At 38.8% G+C, this 17,174-nt stretch overlaps 2 protein-coding genes across 3 annotated transcripts; one reads left to right on the top strand and one right to left on the bottom strand.

Annotated features, from left to right (window-relative positions):
- The first annotated feature begins 1,239 nt into the window (after positions 1 to 1,239).
- On the top strand, positions 1,240 to 4,694 carry zgc:65997 (SDR family oxidoreductase). Its single transcript, XM_012878409.3, has 4 exons — positions 1,240 to 1,600; positions 2,819 to 2,996; positions 3,167 to 3,261; positions 3,558 to 4,694. The coding sequence occupies exons 1-4, from the start codon at positions 1,274 to 1,276 to the stop codon at positions 3,747 to 3,749; spliced, it is 792 nt and encodes a 263-aa protein (XP_012733863.2). The 5' UTR covers positions 1,240 to 1,273; the 3' UTR covers positions 3,750 to 4,694.
- Positions 4,695 to 11,631: 6,937 nt separating this feature from the next.
- On the bottom strand, positions 11,632 to 15,365 carry LOC110369512 (gastrula zinc finger protein XlCGF57.1). Of its 2 annotated transcripts, XM_036126835.1 has the most exons (3): positions 15,155 to 15,365; positions 12,002 to 13,003; positions 11,632 to 11,833 (listed from the first exon to the last, which is right to left on the bottom strand). In XM_036126835.1, exons 1-3 carry the CDS (start codon positions 15,255 to 15,257, stop codon positions 11,817 to 11,819), a joined length of 1,122 nt encoding a protein of 373 aa, XP_035982728.1. In that variant the 5' UTR covers positions 15,258 to 15,365; the 3' UTR covers positions 11,632 to 11,816. The 2 variants fall into 2 exon arrangements, with proteins under 2 accessions (XP_035982728.1, XP_035982727.1); XM_036126834.1 differs by having other exon boundaries at positions 11,632 to 13,003.
- Positions 15,366 to 17,174: the final 1,809 nt, after the last annotated feature.

Below are 17,174 nucleotides of genomic sequence, written 5' to 3'. Positions count from 1 at the left end.
CTGTTTTAGATTATGTGAACTTGTGCAAATGTGCAAAAAGAAGTCAGCACTAGGACAGTTTTAAGCCAAATATTATAGACAAGGTTACACAAAAAAATTCTAAATTTACACAGTAATATAAATATAGCATATTTGAGGCCCCGTCTATATAGTTTATTATTTGCATAAAATATGTTGATTTGGGGTTTAGCTACTCTTATGTCACAATTGTTTGCAGCACCAGCTATCACCACTTGTTCCTGATTCTGCCTCAGCTCTGTTGGTAAGTCATTCTAAATGGTAAATATTTTCACATTTATTTTACATATACTTGTCAGAGATTATTCTGAGCACCACCAAAGACAGCCCAATTCGTTGGTTCAGATGACTTTAAGCGTGAAATAAAACAAATTTGGGACAAGTTCCTTTCTTACATGGGTTTCATTTTTGTACAGTTTTGTCAAATTATTGTCTGTATTGTTTTTGTTTCATTTTTACATTTTGTCCTTTGATCTATCTTTCTCTGTCTTTTGTTTCTACCACTATTTAGATAATGTCTATCCTAAACGTGTCGCTATTTCTCTCTATTATGCCTAAAGAAGTTTTTTGTTTGTTCCTGTCTTCTAATTGACAGGAACACCCCCCCCCCCTTCTCTCTCTCTCTCTCTCTCTCTCTCTCTCTCTCTCTCTCTCTCTCTCTCTCTCTCTCTCTCTCTCTCTCTCTCTCTCTCTCTCTCTCTCTCTCTCTCTCTCTCTCTCTCTCTCTCTCTCTCTCTCTCTCTCTCTCCTGTAAATAAATAAATTATGATTGCTTGACAAGCGAACAGAGTTAAAGTATATAGGCTAATTTATTCCTTTATTTGAATAACTTTTATTTTGCAATCTTACTTATCTACTTACCTTTTGTTTTTATTTCCTTGTTTCACCAAGGTTTATTTCAGACCTTCTTCATGTCTTGATATAATACTTCTTAACGGCACGTGTAATAAATTGTGTAAGTGTTTTTAAAATGACCTGCAGAGGGCGTATTTTTCTTGTTGTGAAACACATTGCCTTCACGTACACTTTGTTATTTTTATTACTTCTTTTAGAATTAGTTTTCCATAAAGGTAAAATAGTTGCAACGATTTCACTTCAACAATTTGTATGTATTTCAAAACCTGTAAACTAAAATTTACAGATAAATAATGTCCGTTGTATCGTTTAGACTCTTGGAAGTCAAAATTACGAGGCATCGATGGATTTTGAAGGTACCGATACTTGTTTCGTCACGTGTCCTGGTGTTTTGTGTACCATGGCTGCTCCCGTAGCTCTCATTCAAGGTGCCAGCAGAGGACTGGGGTTTGAATTCTGCAAACACATATTAAAAAATAAAAGCCTCGCTGCTGTTGTAGCGACATGCCGAAACCCGGACGGGGCGGCGGAGCTGCGGGACCTGGCTGTGCAGCACCGGGGCAGACTCACGCTCCTCAAGCTGGACGTGAACCAGGAGGAAGACATCCGCGGGGCGGCTGAGCGGGTGAAGGAGAACTTCGGTCGGGTGGATCTCCTGGTAAACTCTTCGGCGATGCTTCACCCCACCGGGAAAGGAGAAACCAGCCTGAGGGACGTTTCTGCTAAGGTAGAGCGGAGACTTACACACTGTTTGCAAAGGTTGAAGTAAAGTTCTTCTCCTGAAATGTCAGAAATGTGCCAACCTTATTACCTGGTTCCTGAATACACTGCACATGTCAAAAGTTAGTGCGTTTACTCATGAGAGCAGCTATATTTATTTCAGATGACTGATAGGGGGATTCTTACGTCCATATATATCCCCATCTTGTTGTTGGGAGTCTTTTTGGGGGTAGATCTCTACAAACGTTGAACATATAGAGACGATTTGTTTTAAAACACATATCAAAATAGCCCTAATCCTTGTCAAATTAGATGGAGAGCTTGCATCATAATCGTGCAAAACGTTCTTATTAAATGTCGCTGGACATATCACGCTCTAACACGCGATATGATTTGATCTGAACCAGTCCATTGGAGTTCTGGCTCTGTTTGTAGATTGCTGTCCTGCAGGAGGAGCTCCAGTCTCTACTCAGCCCATCAGCTGGGTTAGGGTTTCCTGGTTTCACTCTAGAGAAACATTACCACATCATGATGCCGACATCACTATTGTTGAGTGTCAATTTTCTGCCACACATAGCTTTTTGCATGTTGTAATGTGTAATATCTTTGTTGGGACATTAAAGTTTATCACACGGCGTAAAGAACACGTGCCGATCAAGGAAGAAAAGGATGATATGTAAAGGCCTATAGTCTTCTGTTTATAGATGATGTCATGAATGGCCCATTATAAAATGTTCAAAGTGTGAGGCGTTTAAACATTGACACTAGTTTGCTTCAAATCAATTTAATTCAGAAATACTGTCTTACATTTTATTAAACCCAATTAAATTATTCCTGACCTATTTATCCTCCCTGGAATTTAACCCACCCTGGGAATAATTGGATAAAATAACGAGATAAAATTACACACAGATGGACTCTGTTTACGTGTTTTCTAAAGGCAAACGGTTGCACATGTTTTATTTAGGGGTATTTGAGGGGCCTTTGTCAAAAGATTCTGAAAACCTTCTTATCTTGGTTGTTTTACTTGCTGGTCTAATGCATAAAATTCTCCTACGCTGAGGTTTCTGACTGTAATGTGGCAAAATGGGGAAGAAAATTAAGATACTTTTGTAAGACACTGTAACATTCGTCTAGCTTTTAAAGATTTCACTTTTAGCTGCGTAACTTTTTTTCTTTTTGTATTCATGACAAATACATTACAGATGAGCTTTTACCTTCTCAGGGCATCATATCCACCTTGACGACTAACACCGTGGGCCCCCTGGTAATGGCCAAATATTTCAGCCCCCTCCTTCTGAAGGGTGGCGGTGCCTTCGGTCAGCAGCCAGCAGAGAAAGCCAAGCAGCACAGCGGCATCATTGTCAACATCACCGCTAAAGTCGGGTCCATCGGAGACAACGGTAACCCTTGTGTAACTTGTGGTTCACAACCATCTTTTTGTTTTGTGCTCATAGCATGTAGACTGTGGACAATTTAAGAACAGAACCTAGCAGATTCAAGACATGTAATAAAGAGTGAATCTTAACGTAGTGTGCTTCTTCTACTCCCAATCCCTAATGTCACCCCCTAGGACTTGGCGGCTGGTACAGCTACAGAATGTCTAAGGCAGCTCTCAACATGGCTACCAGGAATTTATCCATAGAGCTGGGGCGCAGTCGGCCCAAGGTGAATGTTCTTAGTCATGTTTAGCTTTTTGTTTCACTTTGATATTGAAGATGTGCTCCATTGATAATGGCTTTAGCTAATCATGCAAATAGGATAGATCCTCTTTATTTCAGTTTAATCAGATTCACTGGAACTGATTTCAGATGTGAATTCAAGAAAACCCATAAACATGACATTTTGAGAACAGCTTTTTACAAGATTTGGGATCCATGACCACATTACAGCATCTGAGTTGTCTTCCTCCGATGGATAAACGTATTCTGACCCACCTCTGTTCCCTTTTCCCTTGTCTCCAGGTGGTGTGTGTGTCCTTACACCCGGGAACAGTTAACACGGATCTCTCCCGGCCCTATCACAGGAACGTGCCAAATGACAAGCTGTTTAGCGCTGAACACTCTGTGAACTGTCTGATGGGCATCATTAATTCCCTAAGTATGGAAAAGACCGGAAAGGCATACAACTGGGATGGGACTGAGCTTCCCTGGTAGGATCAGAAAGTAGAAACGGAGAGCCTTTGTGCAGCCTCTCCGAGCAGATGATGCTGAGACAAGCAGGGATTTTACTATTGACACATCGAAAACGAGTGTTTTACTGGAGGTTTTTGACAGAGTAATTATCAGGTCCCAGAGAAACCTTCTCTACCTCAACACCAAAGTACATACATTATCCCCGGTTATTAACATTGAAGTCATGTGTGGCCCTAAGATAAGACGGTTTTAAAAACACCTTGGATCATTTTTTAAGTTGATGTCATCGACCATAAACTGATGTTGAAATGTGCAGTGTGAGTTGATAACACCATGAAGTCAATCAATAGAGCTTAATGTTAAGGTATATATGGACCCCTCCGAAAAGAAAGCAGACTTAAATGTCAAGAAATCACAAAGAGGCTGTACAAGTGCATGAAAGCGTCTTCAGTGCCAGCAAACTGTAAACTTGCGGCATGATTAGCAAATCACCAGAACCCGCAGAGTACACGAAGATCTCGCACATAAGCTGTTCAGATAAGCAGAGATTTAAAGAATCAAACAAAATCTGTAAATTCTAGACCCGTTGTTCTCTAAATGTTATACCAATGGTACTTTTGAAGCCTTTACTTAAAAAGCCAAACATACAGATTTTTTAGTTTAGGACTGACACTGTTGAAAATGAAAAGTCCAGTGTAGCAACCCCCCATGCCCCATGCAAAAATGGAAGAAGACTACATGAAATAAGTTCTGAAACTGAACTCGGGTTTTGGGAATACCAATTAAAAATTAAAATATCCATGTAAGTAGTTGTGGGCTGGAAAATGTGTGGTATTTGGTGATAGTTGTACTCAAAGATTTGACACTTAGACTAACTGCTCTTAACTGTCCACTGTAATGGCCGAGTGTGTCTGCAGTCTATGGATTCAAGCAAAAAACAGGTTCAAAAATAAAATTTGTACAATATTTTGTGTTTGACGGTTTTACCTTGACATAAACTGAAAGAAGTGCAAATAACCAGTGTATTACAGCAGCTATCAACTTCAAGCATGCTTCTGCCTGATTGGATTTTGAGGTTGGGATGGTTAATACACCTCAGGCTTTCCTGTTTAGATGTCTAACTTCAGGGTGTCTTTCTTTTCATCAACTTGTACCAGATGAAGAAAAGCATCACCACCATTTGTCAGTGCAGGGATGACCTGTTAAGGGTGATGCACAGCATAAGCTTTCAGCCATGCATTTTTACATACACCTTCGTCCACATTTTTGCTGTGTCCCACTTGGCTTATGGTGAACGTTAAACATGACGACCACTGGCTTTTTTTTAAGTTCACTTAGGTTATTTGCTGTTGGGGCTGTAGGATGTTCTAACTTATTACTTCTAAAAAATACAAATTTTGCTGATATCTGATCTGTATCTATCTGATCTTTCTTTGCTTAACCCTGTGGTTCGCAAACGTTTTCTGTTGTGCGCCCCTTTGGAGGAGGAAACATTTTCAGGCTTCCCCGTCCTAACAAAATGGGTCAAAAATGTAATCATGTATAATTTTTTGCTTTAATGCATTAAAGCTGTTGTTCTAAAGATTATCCAGGATCCCTTTTAAAATGTACAACATATATATGGGTTAATTTATAAATATATATAAAATGGTTTCTAACAACTAACAGTGTCACACTTAACTATATAATATTAACAATATAAATGGCTTTTATTCCAACTGTTACCTAAATCGCTGCTGCATCTTTATCCTGAAAATAATTGCAATCTACTGTGATTTTTCAAGCTGTATGCAAACGAAATTTCGTTCTGTACGCACTTTGTGCATACAAAATGACAAATAAAGCTATCTCTCTATCTATCTATCTAGTCAGCTTTTAACTATGAATCTCATAGCAAAAATATCAAGGTATAATTTTTTTTATTTAATATATAAAAAGCCATTATTTTAAAGATAAACTTCAGTTAAATTAAGTTTTGTACTTTTTAGGAGTTTATTAATAGTATTCATCATAGTACTGACTGCAGGTACAGACCAAACAGCAGGGGGTGCTGTCCTCCAATTTAGTGATGATTGTTGTAGAGTGCGTGACTAATAGTCCCATCAAGTTTCCCACCTGAGCTTTAGATGTATGAAGCTCCTCCAGAGTCACCATGGGCCTCTCAGATGATTGCCTGATAAATGATCTCCTTGCCCTGCTTGCAAGTTTAAGTGGGAGGGTTTGTTTTATAACCATTAACTTCTTCAGAACTTTAACCCTGACCTGTCTGATATATTTTTTCTCCCTGAGGTTGTTTGTCAGCAACAAACATTTGTAGCCTTCACAGAGCAGTTGTTGGTGTTGCATTATACACAGACTGACTATAGGTGCATAACAGGGAAGTTTATAAGGTAATGGTATCTCCAGCGGTCAATGGCTGAGAGGCGAGGAAGTGAGGTACATCCTGGACTGGTCGCCAGTCTATCACAGGGCTAAAATTTTCTTTGTGAGAGCAGACAGCAAAGGAAATGTGGAGGAGTGGCAACATTGTTTAATGATTCACTAAAGTGTAAAAAGGTGTTTTTGGGAAAATTCGACTCTTTTGAACATTTGGCTCTCCAGGTAAAGAGCCTGGTACGAACTGTTTGTCTGTCTGTGATATGCGTTGATTATGACTGTTTAATTATTGTGGGAGACTTCAACTTTCACGTTGACAACTCTGAAGAGAGAAGTGCAAAATAACTGTGTGACACACTTAGAAACTTTGGTTTAACTCAACATGTTAAACAGCCAATGCACAAACAGGGACATATTTTAGACCTAATCATCACTAAAGGTCTAAAGATTTCTAAAGTCAATGTAACTTATGTTGCCCTATCTGATCACTTTTCTGTTACCTTTTAATGCATAATTTCCAGTGACTCATTTAGCCAAAGGGACATCTTAAGAAAACGCACCTTTAAGGACATTGCCACAGAAACTTTTATTAAAGTTTACTCTGATACTTCAACCTTGGCTGCAACTCAGTAGATGAGCTAGTAGATAACTTTCAGTCTAAAGTCTCAGACATAATAGACTGCACTGTTCCAGTTAAAGTGAAGTTTTTTTCCGGCAAGAAAGAGAAGTGCTCCAGCAGTTAGAGGCGAAAAAAGGGAGTGTCGGAAAGCAGAACGTAGGTGGAGAAAGACCAGACTGCAGGTTCACTATGACATCTATAAAGAGAGACTATATAGATCTAAAACTTACAATTGAGAAATGCAAGAGAATATTTCTTCTCTGAGATCATCAACAAAAACATTAATAATGCTCGTGCCTTAATTGCCACAGTCGACAGGTTAACAAATCCTCCTGTGTCCGTGACTTCCGAACTCCACTCCACCAGGGCCTGCAACTAATTTGCTAACTTCTTTACTGAGAAAATCCTAAAAATTAGAGGATCAGTTTGTACTACCATATCAACACCAGAACCAATGCTGTATCCAACTGGAACTTATCCTGACAAAATGTCCCAATTTAGCCAAATAAACAATAAAAGCTTAGAGGAGATCATTCAGCAGCTAAGTTCCTCCTCCTACTGCCTTGATGTTCTCCCCACAGCTTTCTTTAAAAAAATTTTGTCTGATTTGACTCAGATAATAAACGCGTCCCTTCTGTCAGGTGTTTTCCCCCAGTCCTTAAAAACAGCAATTATCAAACCACTGCTAAAAAAGAACAATTTAGACAAACTTCTACTCCAGAACTAAAGGCCCATCTCAGACCTCCCCTTTATCAGTAAGATTATTGAAAAAGCTGTGTTTCAACAATTAAACACCTTCTTAACAACGACCAGCCGCTTTGATGTTTTCCAGTCTGGCTTCCGTGCTCATCACAGTACAGAGATCGCCCTTATCAAGGTGTTTAATGACATCCATATAAATACAGACTGTGGAAGAACCACCGTGCTGGTACTATTAGATCTCAGTGCAGAATTTGATACTGTCGATCACTCCATTCTGTTAGAACTTTCTGGTACAGGGGTACAACTCTCAACTGGTTTAAATCCTACTTAAAGGACAGGGACTTTTTTATACCAGTAGGTAACTTTACATCAAGAATGACAAAAATCACAAGTGGGGTTCCCCAAGGGTCCATCCTGAGTCCTCTTCTCTTCAATATCTACATGCTCCCTCTAGCTCAATCATAAAAAAAAAAACATCAGCTAGTAAATGCCTAGAAGAAATCAATGCATGGATGTGCCAAAATTTTCTTCAATTGAACAAAAACAAAACTGAAGTAATAATATTTGGACCAATAGAGGAGAGATCAAAAGTTAGCACACAACTTCAGCTGCTTCAATTAGAAACCACTGATCAGGTCAGGAATCTGGGTGTAGTGATGGACTCAGACCTGAACCTCCAAAAGCATCTAAAGACAATTACAAGGTCGGCTTTCTATAACCTGAAGAACATTTCCAGGATTAAAGGACTGATGTCTCGGCAGGATCTGGAAAAACTAATCCATGCGTTTATTTTTAGTCAAATTGATTACTGCAACGGTGTTTTCACAGGTCTGCCTAAAAAGTGGATCAGACAGCTGCAGCTGATCCAGAACGCTGCTGCCCGCATCCTCACTAAGACTAAGAAAGTAGAGCACATCACCCCAGTTCTAAAGTCCTTACACTGGCTCCTTGTATCTCAGAGAATAGACTTTAAAATACTTCTGTCAGTTTATAAATCCCTGAATGGCTTAGCACCTAAATACATCACAGACTTGTTATCAGCGTATAAACCCTCCAGACCACTCAGGTCGTCTGGCTCCAGCCTACTCTGCATACCTAGAACCAGAACTAAACAAGGAGAAGCAGCATTTAGTTCCTATGCTCCACTTATCTGGAACAAACTTGCAGAAAATTGTAAAGGTGCGGAAAGCCTGAGTTCCTTTAAATCAAGATTAAAAACACATTTGTTTAGGATGGCCTTCAACTGTTCTAGTTAAACTGTTTTACTGAAACATCATTAGTTCACTTTGTAGTCCAACTGTTTTTACTTATTTGCTTTTAAGTTCTAATCTCCCATGTTCTATTTTGTTTCTGCATTTTATTCCTGCTTGCTTTTATTCTGCTAATTTCTTATATCTTAATCATGTAAAGCACTTTGCATTGTCTCTGTACTGAAATGTGCAATACAAATAAATTTGCCTCGTCTAAAGTTTAACACTAAACTTTACAGGGGTTGGACAAAAAAAACTGAAACACCTGGTTTTAGACCACAATAATTTATTAGTATGGTATAGGGCCTCCTTTTGCGGCCAATACAGCGTCAATTCGTCTTGGGAATGACATATACAAGTCCTGCACAGTGGTCAGAGGGATTTTAAGCCATTCTTCTTGCAGGATAGTGGCCAGATCAAGACGTGATGCTGGTGGAGGAAAATGTTTCCTGACTCGCTCCTCCAAAACACCCCAAAGTGGCTCAATAATATTTAGATCTGGTGACTGTGCAGGCCATGGAAGATGTTCAACTTCACTCTCATGTTCATCAAACCAATCTTTCACCAGTCTTGCTGTGTGTATTGGTGCATTGTCATCCTGATACACGGCGCCTCCTTCAGGATACAATGTTTGAACCATTGGATGCACATGGTCCTCCAGAATGGTTCGGTAGTCCTTGGTGCCCATCTAGCACAAGTATGGGGCCAAGGAAATGCCATGATATGGCAGCCCAAACCCTCACTGATCCACCCCCATGCTTCACTCTGGGCATGCAACAGTCTGGGTGGTACGTTTCTTTGGGGCTTCTCCACACCGTAACTCTCCCGGATGTGGGGAAAACAGAGTAAAGGTGGACTCATCAGAGAACAATACATGTTTCAGATTGTCCACAGCCTAAGATTTGCGCTCCTTGCACCATTGAAACCGACGTTTGGCATTGGCAGGAGTGACCAAAGGTTTGGCTATAGCAGCCCGGCCGTGGATATTGACCCTGTGGAGCTCCAGACGGACAGTTTTGGTGGAAACAGGAGAGTTGAGGTGCACATTTAATTCTGCCGTGATTTGGGGAGCCGTGGTTTGATGTTTTTTGGATACAATCCTGGTTAGCACCCGAACATCCCTTTCAGACAGCTTCCTCCTGCGTCCACAGTTAATCCTGTTGGATGTGGTTCGTCCTTCTTGGTGGTATGCTGACATTACCCTGGATACCGTGGCTCTTGATACATCACAAAGACTTGCTGTCTTGGTCACAGATGCTCCAGCAAGACGTGCACCAATAATCTGTCCTCTTTTGAACTCTGGTATGTCACCCATAATGTTGTGTGCATTGCAATATTTTGAGCAAAACTGTGCTCTTACCCTGCTAATTGGACCTTCACACTCTGCTCTTATTGGTTCAATGTGCAATTAATGAAGATTGGCCACCAGGCTGGTCCAATTTAGCCATGAAACCTCCCACACTAAAATGAGAGGTGTTTCAGTTTCATTGTCCAACCCATGTATGGTGCTCTCCTTTGAATTTCACGTTAAAGAGGTCACAAGGACTACATTTTACCATCTCAGGAACATTTCCAAAATCTGACAGTGATTATTATTAGACAGTGCAGAGGCTCTTATCCATGCATTGGCATCTTCACGCATTGAATATTGTAATGCGTTACCGGGGAAAAGTTTTAGAGGCCTGCAGATGGTTCAAAACACGGCTGCTTGCATCTTGACCAAAACTGGGAGATACGAGCATATCACCCCAGGACTGACATCCCTTCACTGGTTGCCTTGTCGGGTTCAAGGTGACTTTAAGATCTTGCTGCTCACCTAAAAGGCACTAAATTGTCTGGCACCTTCTTTTCTATCCGACCTTTTGCAGCTGCACGTTCTACTCCGTGCTCTTCGATCACAGGGCACAGGTCTTTTAAAAGTCCCTCAGGCTAAAAGAAAAACTGTATGGGAGCCTGATTTTTCCTTTAGTGCCCCATCTCTGTGGAACAATCTCACTTTAGATATTAATTGTTCTGTGGAGGTTTTTAAAACCAAGCTAAAGACCCACATGTTCACCTTATCTTATGCAGCCTAATACGATGCCTAAGCTATATTGTTGTAATATTGGTGTTTCCCTTTGTCTTTGTTTTTAAATTATATTGTTTTATTTCATTTTTTATCACCTACTGCAGCACTTTCAACGAATGCACTTTATAAATTGTTATTTTTACTATTAAATAAAAAAATGCAAAATTACGGATAAGGTTGCAAAGGATGCATCTAAAGAAAGGATGTAAAACTATCATTAAACAAGACTGAAGGTGGCAAAAACAATGGAAAGAAGAGAAGAAATATGGTTTTATAAAATTCTATGGAAAGTTGGAGATATGAGAAAAGCAAAAAGCAACAGGAAAAAGGACACATATGTCAAGGCTTAGATTTTAACATAATGGATTAAATGATACGATTCATATTGGATGTCCTTCAGGTAAATGTTGCTATCATTGACCAATAGAATCAGTAAGTGAGCGTTACCACCTCAAGGTCCTGTTTCAGAACACTGGGTTAGTGGATATCTAGAGTATATTCTGGGGTAAGCTGGGCTTTTCCATTTCAGAATGCCCAGAAGCTGTTACCCTGAGTCAAATTATGACAACAATTTACTCTGTGAAACAACTCTGCTCAGAAGCAAGGTCGATTGGTCTAACCCTAAGTTTTTTTTCTTCTTTTCAACTGAGATCTGAGGAAGGGTCAGAAAAGGTGTGTTCTTTCTGGGAGAACCTATAGACCAGGGGTCACAACATGGTGCCCACGGGCACCAGGTAGACTCCGAGGACCATATGTGGTGCCCATGAGCCTGCTCTAAATAAAAGGCACAATCCACCAGTGAGCTGCATCTAATGCTTAATTTTATTCCATTACTTTTCCTGTTTATTCACACTTGCATTTACATAGGTTTAAAAATGACAATATCTGTAACAAAGCATTAAAAATGTGTTTATTTTACATAAAGTTAAGGTAAACTCTTGACTCCTTTTAGTTCAAAGATCAATACTGGTAGCCCTTCGTATGACTCTGTACCAATGAAGTAGCTCTGTTTCAAAAAGGTTGGTGACCCCCGCTGTAGACACTGTAGCGCAAATACTGTTGGGAGAAGCTGATCAGACAGGCTTCTCACCTGTATGAGTTCTCATGTGATAAGTTAAGCCACTTCTATCACTGTAACTCTTTCCACAGGTCCCACACGAGAAAGGCTTCTCACCTGTATGAGTTTTTATGTGAAATGTCAAAGTATTTTTTCTTGTAAAACTTTTTCCACAGGTCACACATGTGAAAGGCTTCTCACCTGTATGAGTTCTCATGTGATAAGTTAAGCCACTTCTATCACTGTAACTCTTTCCACAGGTTACACATGTGAAAGGCTTCTCACCTGTGTGAGTTCTCATGTGATACCTTAAACTACTTTTATCACTGTAACGCTTTCCACAGGTCACACATGAGAAAGGTTTCTCACCTGTATGATTTCTCATGTGATATGTCAAATAATCTTTTCTCGTAAAACTTTTTCCACAGGTCACACATGTGAAAGGCTTCTCACCTGTGTGAGTTCTCATGTGATACGTTAAATTACATCCATTACTGTAACTCTTTCCACAGGTCACACATGGAAAAGACTTCTCACCTGTGTGAGTTTTCATGTGAAATGTCAAATAATATTTTCTTGTAAAACTTTTTTCACAGGTCACACATGTGAAAGGCTTTTCTCCTGTGTGAGTTCTCATGTGATATGTCAAATTATCTTTTCTTGCAAAACTTTTTCCACAGGTCACACATGTGAAAGGTATAGCCTTCTCTGTTTTCATGCGTGTACTTAAGTTACCTTTTTGAGAAAAAATGTTAAGACCAATTTTACAAGAATGTATATATCGGTTTGGGTGAGTTTTCTTATTGCTTCTCTGCTGTTTGGGTTTCTCACATCTCTCATTTTGCTTCTGCTCTTCTCTCCTTTTTCTTGGGTCCCCATTATTGTTTCCTTCCTGATCCCGGTCCTCAACTTCAGGGAAAGCCTGAAAGATTAATTTGTTCCCGTTTTGTTCTGTTTCATTGTGGAATCTTTGCACATTGAAAGGAATAATTAAAATCTCATCAGTGTCCTGTTTCAGCACAAGTTGCTTTTCAACCTGACTGATGCAGAGTTGCCTCTCTTCCTCTTTAAATTGTTCATGTCCGTGTTTCCCTTTCTCCCATTTTATCTGCATAGGTTCTGGTTGCTCTTCATTTAAAGTAAAGTTCCCCTCCTTGTGACTGAGAATGATGTGAACACCTTCGTCTTTACACACAGGAGGATCTGGAAGAAAAAGAAAAGAAAAGACAAGCTTATAAATTTGAGAAAAGAATGCACCGTTCACTTTAACCCTTTGATGAAATTAAACAGAACGGGAGGAAAAAGCTGCAATCAAAATCACAACATTTAGGTTTCAGATGACTACTTTCCCCCACGTAAGCGTAACGTAAGCAGTTTTTAAAAGCTTAAATTAAAATCAGAAGCTGCAAAGCACACACAACAGCTGCTGTTTCTGCCCTAAAAGAAACTATCGCCACATGGAAAGAGCACCTAAATAGAAGGCGCGCCTTGGCCTTCCTCCCTCTAGTTGACAAATTGTTGCGAGAGGAAAGGCAGAGAGCTCAGCAAAAATGAGCGCATCCCATCAATCAGCAGCGTCAACAAGGTGACTTCTACCAACTTGTGGCCGGAAACTCCACTTTTGGGATAGTTTGCAAGTGAACTTTGACACAGGATGCGACTTTCCCGTTTATTCCCTGCCAAACAGGAGCGTATGTGCGTCTGAAATTAGAACTTAAATCTAATTTAGGCATTGCGTAAATACACACATATGCCGCATTGCTGATTCTGCAATGCCATCCATCCATTTACCAACACGCTTATCCCTGTTGGGGTAGTGAGGGGTGCTGGTGCCCATCTCCAGCTGTCAATGGGCGAGAGGCAGGGTGCACACTGGACAGGTCGCCAGTCCATCGCAGGATGCAACAATGCATTCGGTGCGTTTCCTCGTTTAGCCTAAAAATTCCTACCAAAATTCCTGATTCAGATAACTGCTGAGAGCAACTCTGAGGAAGGGCGGAGGTGTGGGTGACTCGCACTTCGCACTGTTGTTTAAGAGCTGTGATTGGTTGATAGTACAAGACGAAGAGACAGTATAAATGTGCTTCTAGTAATCAAAGCAGAATAATTAACCAATTAGACTGCATTAAGAAATGTGTGTCATGATGATAAAACTTAGAAAAAAAATTACTGATTATCATACAGCATGAAAATGTTTGAATGCACCTTATTTACATCTTTATAATTATGTTGATCTGTTTATTGTTATGTTTACCTGGCAGTTATTTTACTACTTTATCTGTTTATTATTGCACACTCAAATGTATGTATGTACATATGTATGGATGGATGATTTTTATAGATATTTTTTGATACAAAAATACCTATAAGATATTCTATATAAGATTTTCTTGCCCTTTAACGCGTAATTTATTGAAATAATCTTTTTAAAGAAAATTAGTTTTTAAATTAAATGTTTTTGAAAGAGCAAAATAATAATAAATGTAAAAATAACAAATGTATCTCATTAAAAATCCCCCGTCTTCTGTGGAAAACAGCTATATAAGAAATAAAAAGGTCTTTCCAAAAATAAAAGCTAAACCATATCCATCTTCTGAGGTATATTCTCAGGAGCTATTAAACAAAACACAGGTCCTTTATAATATGAGCCACTTTGTGATGGAGCTACACCTCACACTCATCTTCAGAAGTGCTAGCACTTAGCTGTTTATATAGCAAAAACAGCCTAAATAAAAGTATGAATGAAATAGAATAGACGCCTTCCTAAATATATGTTTGAAAAAGGATTATACAGATTTTGAAACATTTGAAATGTCCTAACAACAAGGTATCAAGCATACACATAACTTTTTCATTTGTTAATCGCTGACATTGTACATTCTATTCTTGGCAGAATATAAAACAAATACATGAAAACATGAATACATGAAAATAAATCATGACAAATAAAACCTGCTAAGGCTATACCTGACGCATTCTCTACAATGCAAATTTAGCACCATGTAAAACAAAAAAAAAGAACCATTTAAAAATTTGAATATGCATGAAAAAGGATGCGATGGAGAGCTCCCCTATCTTCTGTGGAAAAAGATCAGAAAATAAAAAGTTCTACCATCTTCTGGTGTATATTCTCATCTGCATATTAAATAAAAATACTGGTCCTTCAAATAAAATTAGACACTTACTGATGTGGCTAAACCTCACACTCGTTTTTACTGAGTTGCTCGTTATATTTATGTATTTTATTTAAAAATACGGCGGTGAAACAGCTCTCGCTATCAGATTCCGAGTTCAGCATCGACCAAACAACTTTGTTCTCATCAGTAAAACGTTAGTACCTCTGCTGTTTCATACCTATTCGGTGTAAGATTATCAGGGGTATCCGGCTGAAATCCAGCAGTCTGCGCTGATCATCCATCTCTTCCTCCGTCTTCACGAAGACTTCTTTGAACTCCATGAATGTTTCTTCTGCAGGAGTTTCCTGCACGTTGCTGATCTATCTCTGGGCTGAACCCAACACGTTTTCACAGCAGATAAGCCCACCATCAAACTTCTTCTTCTTCTTCTTCTTGTTTTGTGGCGGTTGGCAAGCAACTTAATGATGTGCATTACCGCCATCTACTAGAGTGGAGTATGGATCGGGATGCTATGTATATATTCTCCCACCAAAAAAAAAATAAAATAAATAATAATAATAATGTTTCCTCTTTTCTATTCCTTCCTGTTCGCCTCATTGCACCATCCAGTTTTATTCTCTTCCCACAGCTTCTGCCACCTTTCCTTAACCTTTTGTTTAATAATAGATTTAATTTCTTCCTTACTGAATGGTAATAATATATCAATATTAATATTTTTTTGTAGCTTGTTTTGCATATTTGTCTGCTAACTCATTTCCTTTTACTCCTATATGAGATGGTATCCATGTAAACTAATAAACCCATTGTCTGAATTCTATACATTAATAACTGAATCTCTAATAAAAGGTCTGATCTACTAGTAGAATGTTACTCAGTCACTTATTGAATTGCGAAAGCTCTCTGGAGAGGAAGCGAAACGTCTTCAACTACGGAACACAAGTCCAGTTGCTTTGTTTTTTACTTTTTTTTTTTTTTTTTTTTGGAACTAGTACAATGATTATTTTTTTAATGAATATAATGATGGCAATCACTGAATACAACACGCCCCCCCATCCCCCCCCCCCCGGTGGGTGAAGTTGTTGCAGACTTGCTTAACGGACTAAATAACTTCTTTGGGAGGTTTGAGGCACTAAACAGCATTCCAGCAGTGAAAGCTGTTCCCCATCAGGAAGAGGATGTCCTCTGCCTTAAACTGTGCTTATTGACTGCATAAGATATCATAGAGAAGGGCATTCTTCAGTGTAGGTTTAGTGAGCAAAAAGTACACTTTAACTTGGTTTAATCACTTCATTTAAATCATGAACATGTCTTCTGTTGGGTGTTTTTTCAGTTTCTTTAAAAAACAGAACTGTTTAGTAGGGTATATGGTTTCCAATCTGGTTCACACTCCAATTCAGAAGGTGGCGGTAATGCGTACCTATAGTTGTGTCAACCGCCAGTAAACTCAGGAAGAAGTGCAAGAAGAAGAAGAAGAAGAAGAAGAAGAAGAAGTAGAAGAAGAAGCCTGTCAAACAACGTGCAAACAAAAATCTAGTTGGGAAAAAGAAAAGAAGAAATTAAATTCTTTTGGATGGGAGATAGAAAATATTATAAAAGATTTTGGTTTTTCTGATATAAATATTAGTCAAACAGTTCCTCTTTCGCCAGTTTACCCGTCTCTATTTCATAATAATGTTGTTGATTTGACTTTGTTGGAGAAAAGGAAAGGAGAAAACATTTCAGATCTATATTTGATTCAATCATATTTAGATAATAAGTACTATGGATATGTCCAAGTTTTTACAGATGCATCTAAAAACTCAAATAGCAGTAATGGTGTGTCTTTCATTGTTCCAGAATTCAGAGTTAAAAAATGTAAAAGAATTACTGATGGAGTATCAGTTTATACTGGAGAGATGATGGGAATCATTTTAGCTTTAGGATGGATTGAGGAAGTCCGTCCATTAAGAAGCATAGTCTGTTCTGATTCAAGTTCTTCATTATATTCATTGAAAAATAATCACGCTATTAGTAGACCGGATCTTTTATTAGAAATTCAGTTAATAACTTATAGAATTCAAGCAATGGGTTTATTAGTTATATTTACATGGATACCGTCACATATAGGAATAAGAGGGAATGAGTTGGCAGATAAATATGCAAAACAAGCTTCAAAATATAGTGTTATTGATATATTAGTTCCATTTAGTAAAGAAGAAATCAAATCTATTATTAAACAAAAGGTTAAGGAAAGATGG

This window comes from Fundulus heteroclitus, chromosome 22, assembly GCF_011125445.2.
Source record: "Fundulus heteroclitus isolate FHET01 chromosome 22, MU-UCD_Fhet_4.1, whole genome shotgun sequence".
Lineage (NCBI taxonomy): Eukaryota > Metazoa > Chordata > Actinopteri > Cyprinodontiformes > Fundulidae > Fundulus > Fundulus heteroclitus.
Note: the sequence above shows the minus strand (reverse complement) of the source record. Positions and strands in the feature narration are given on the sequence as shown.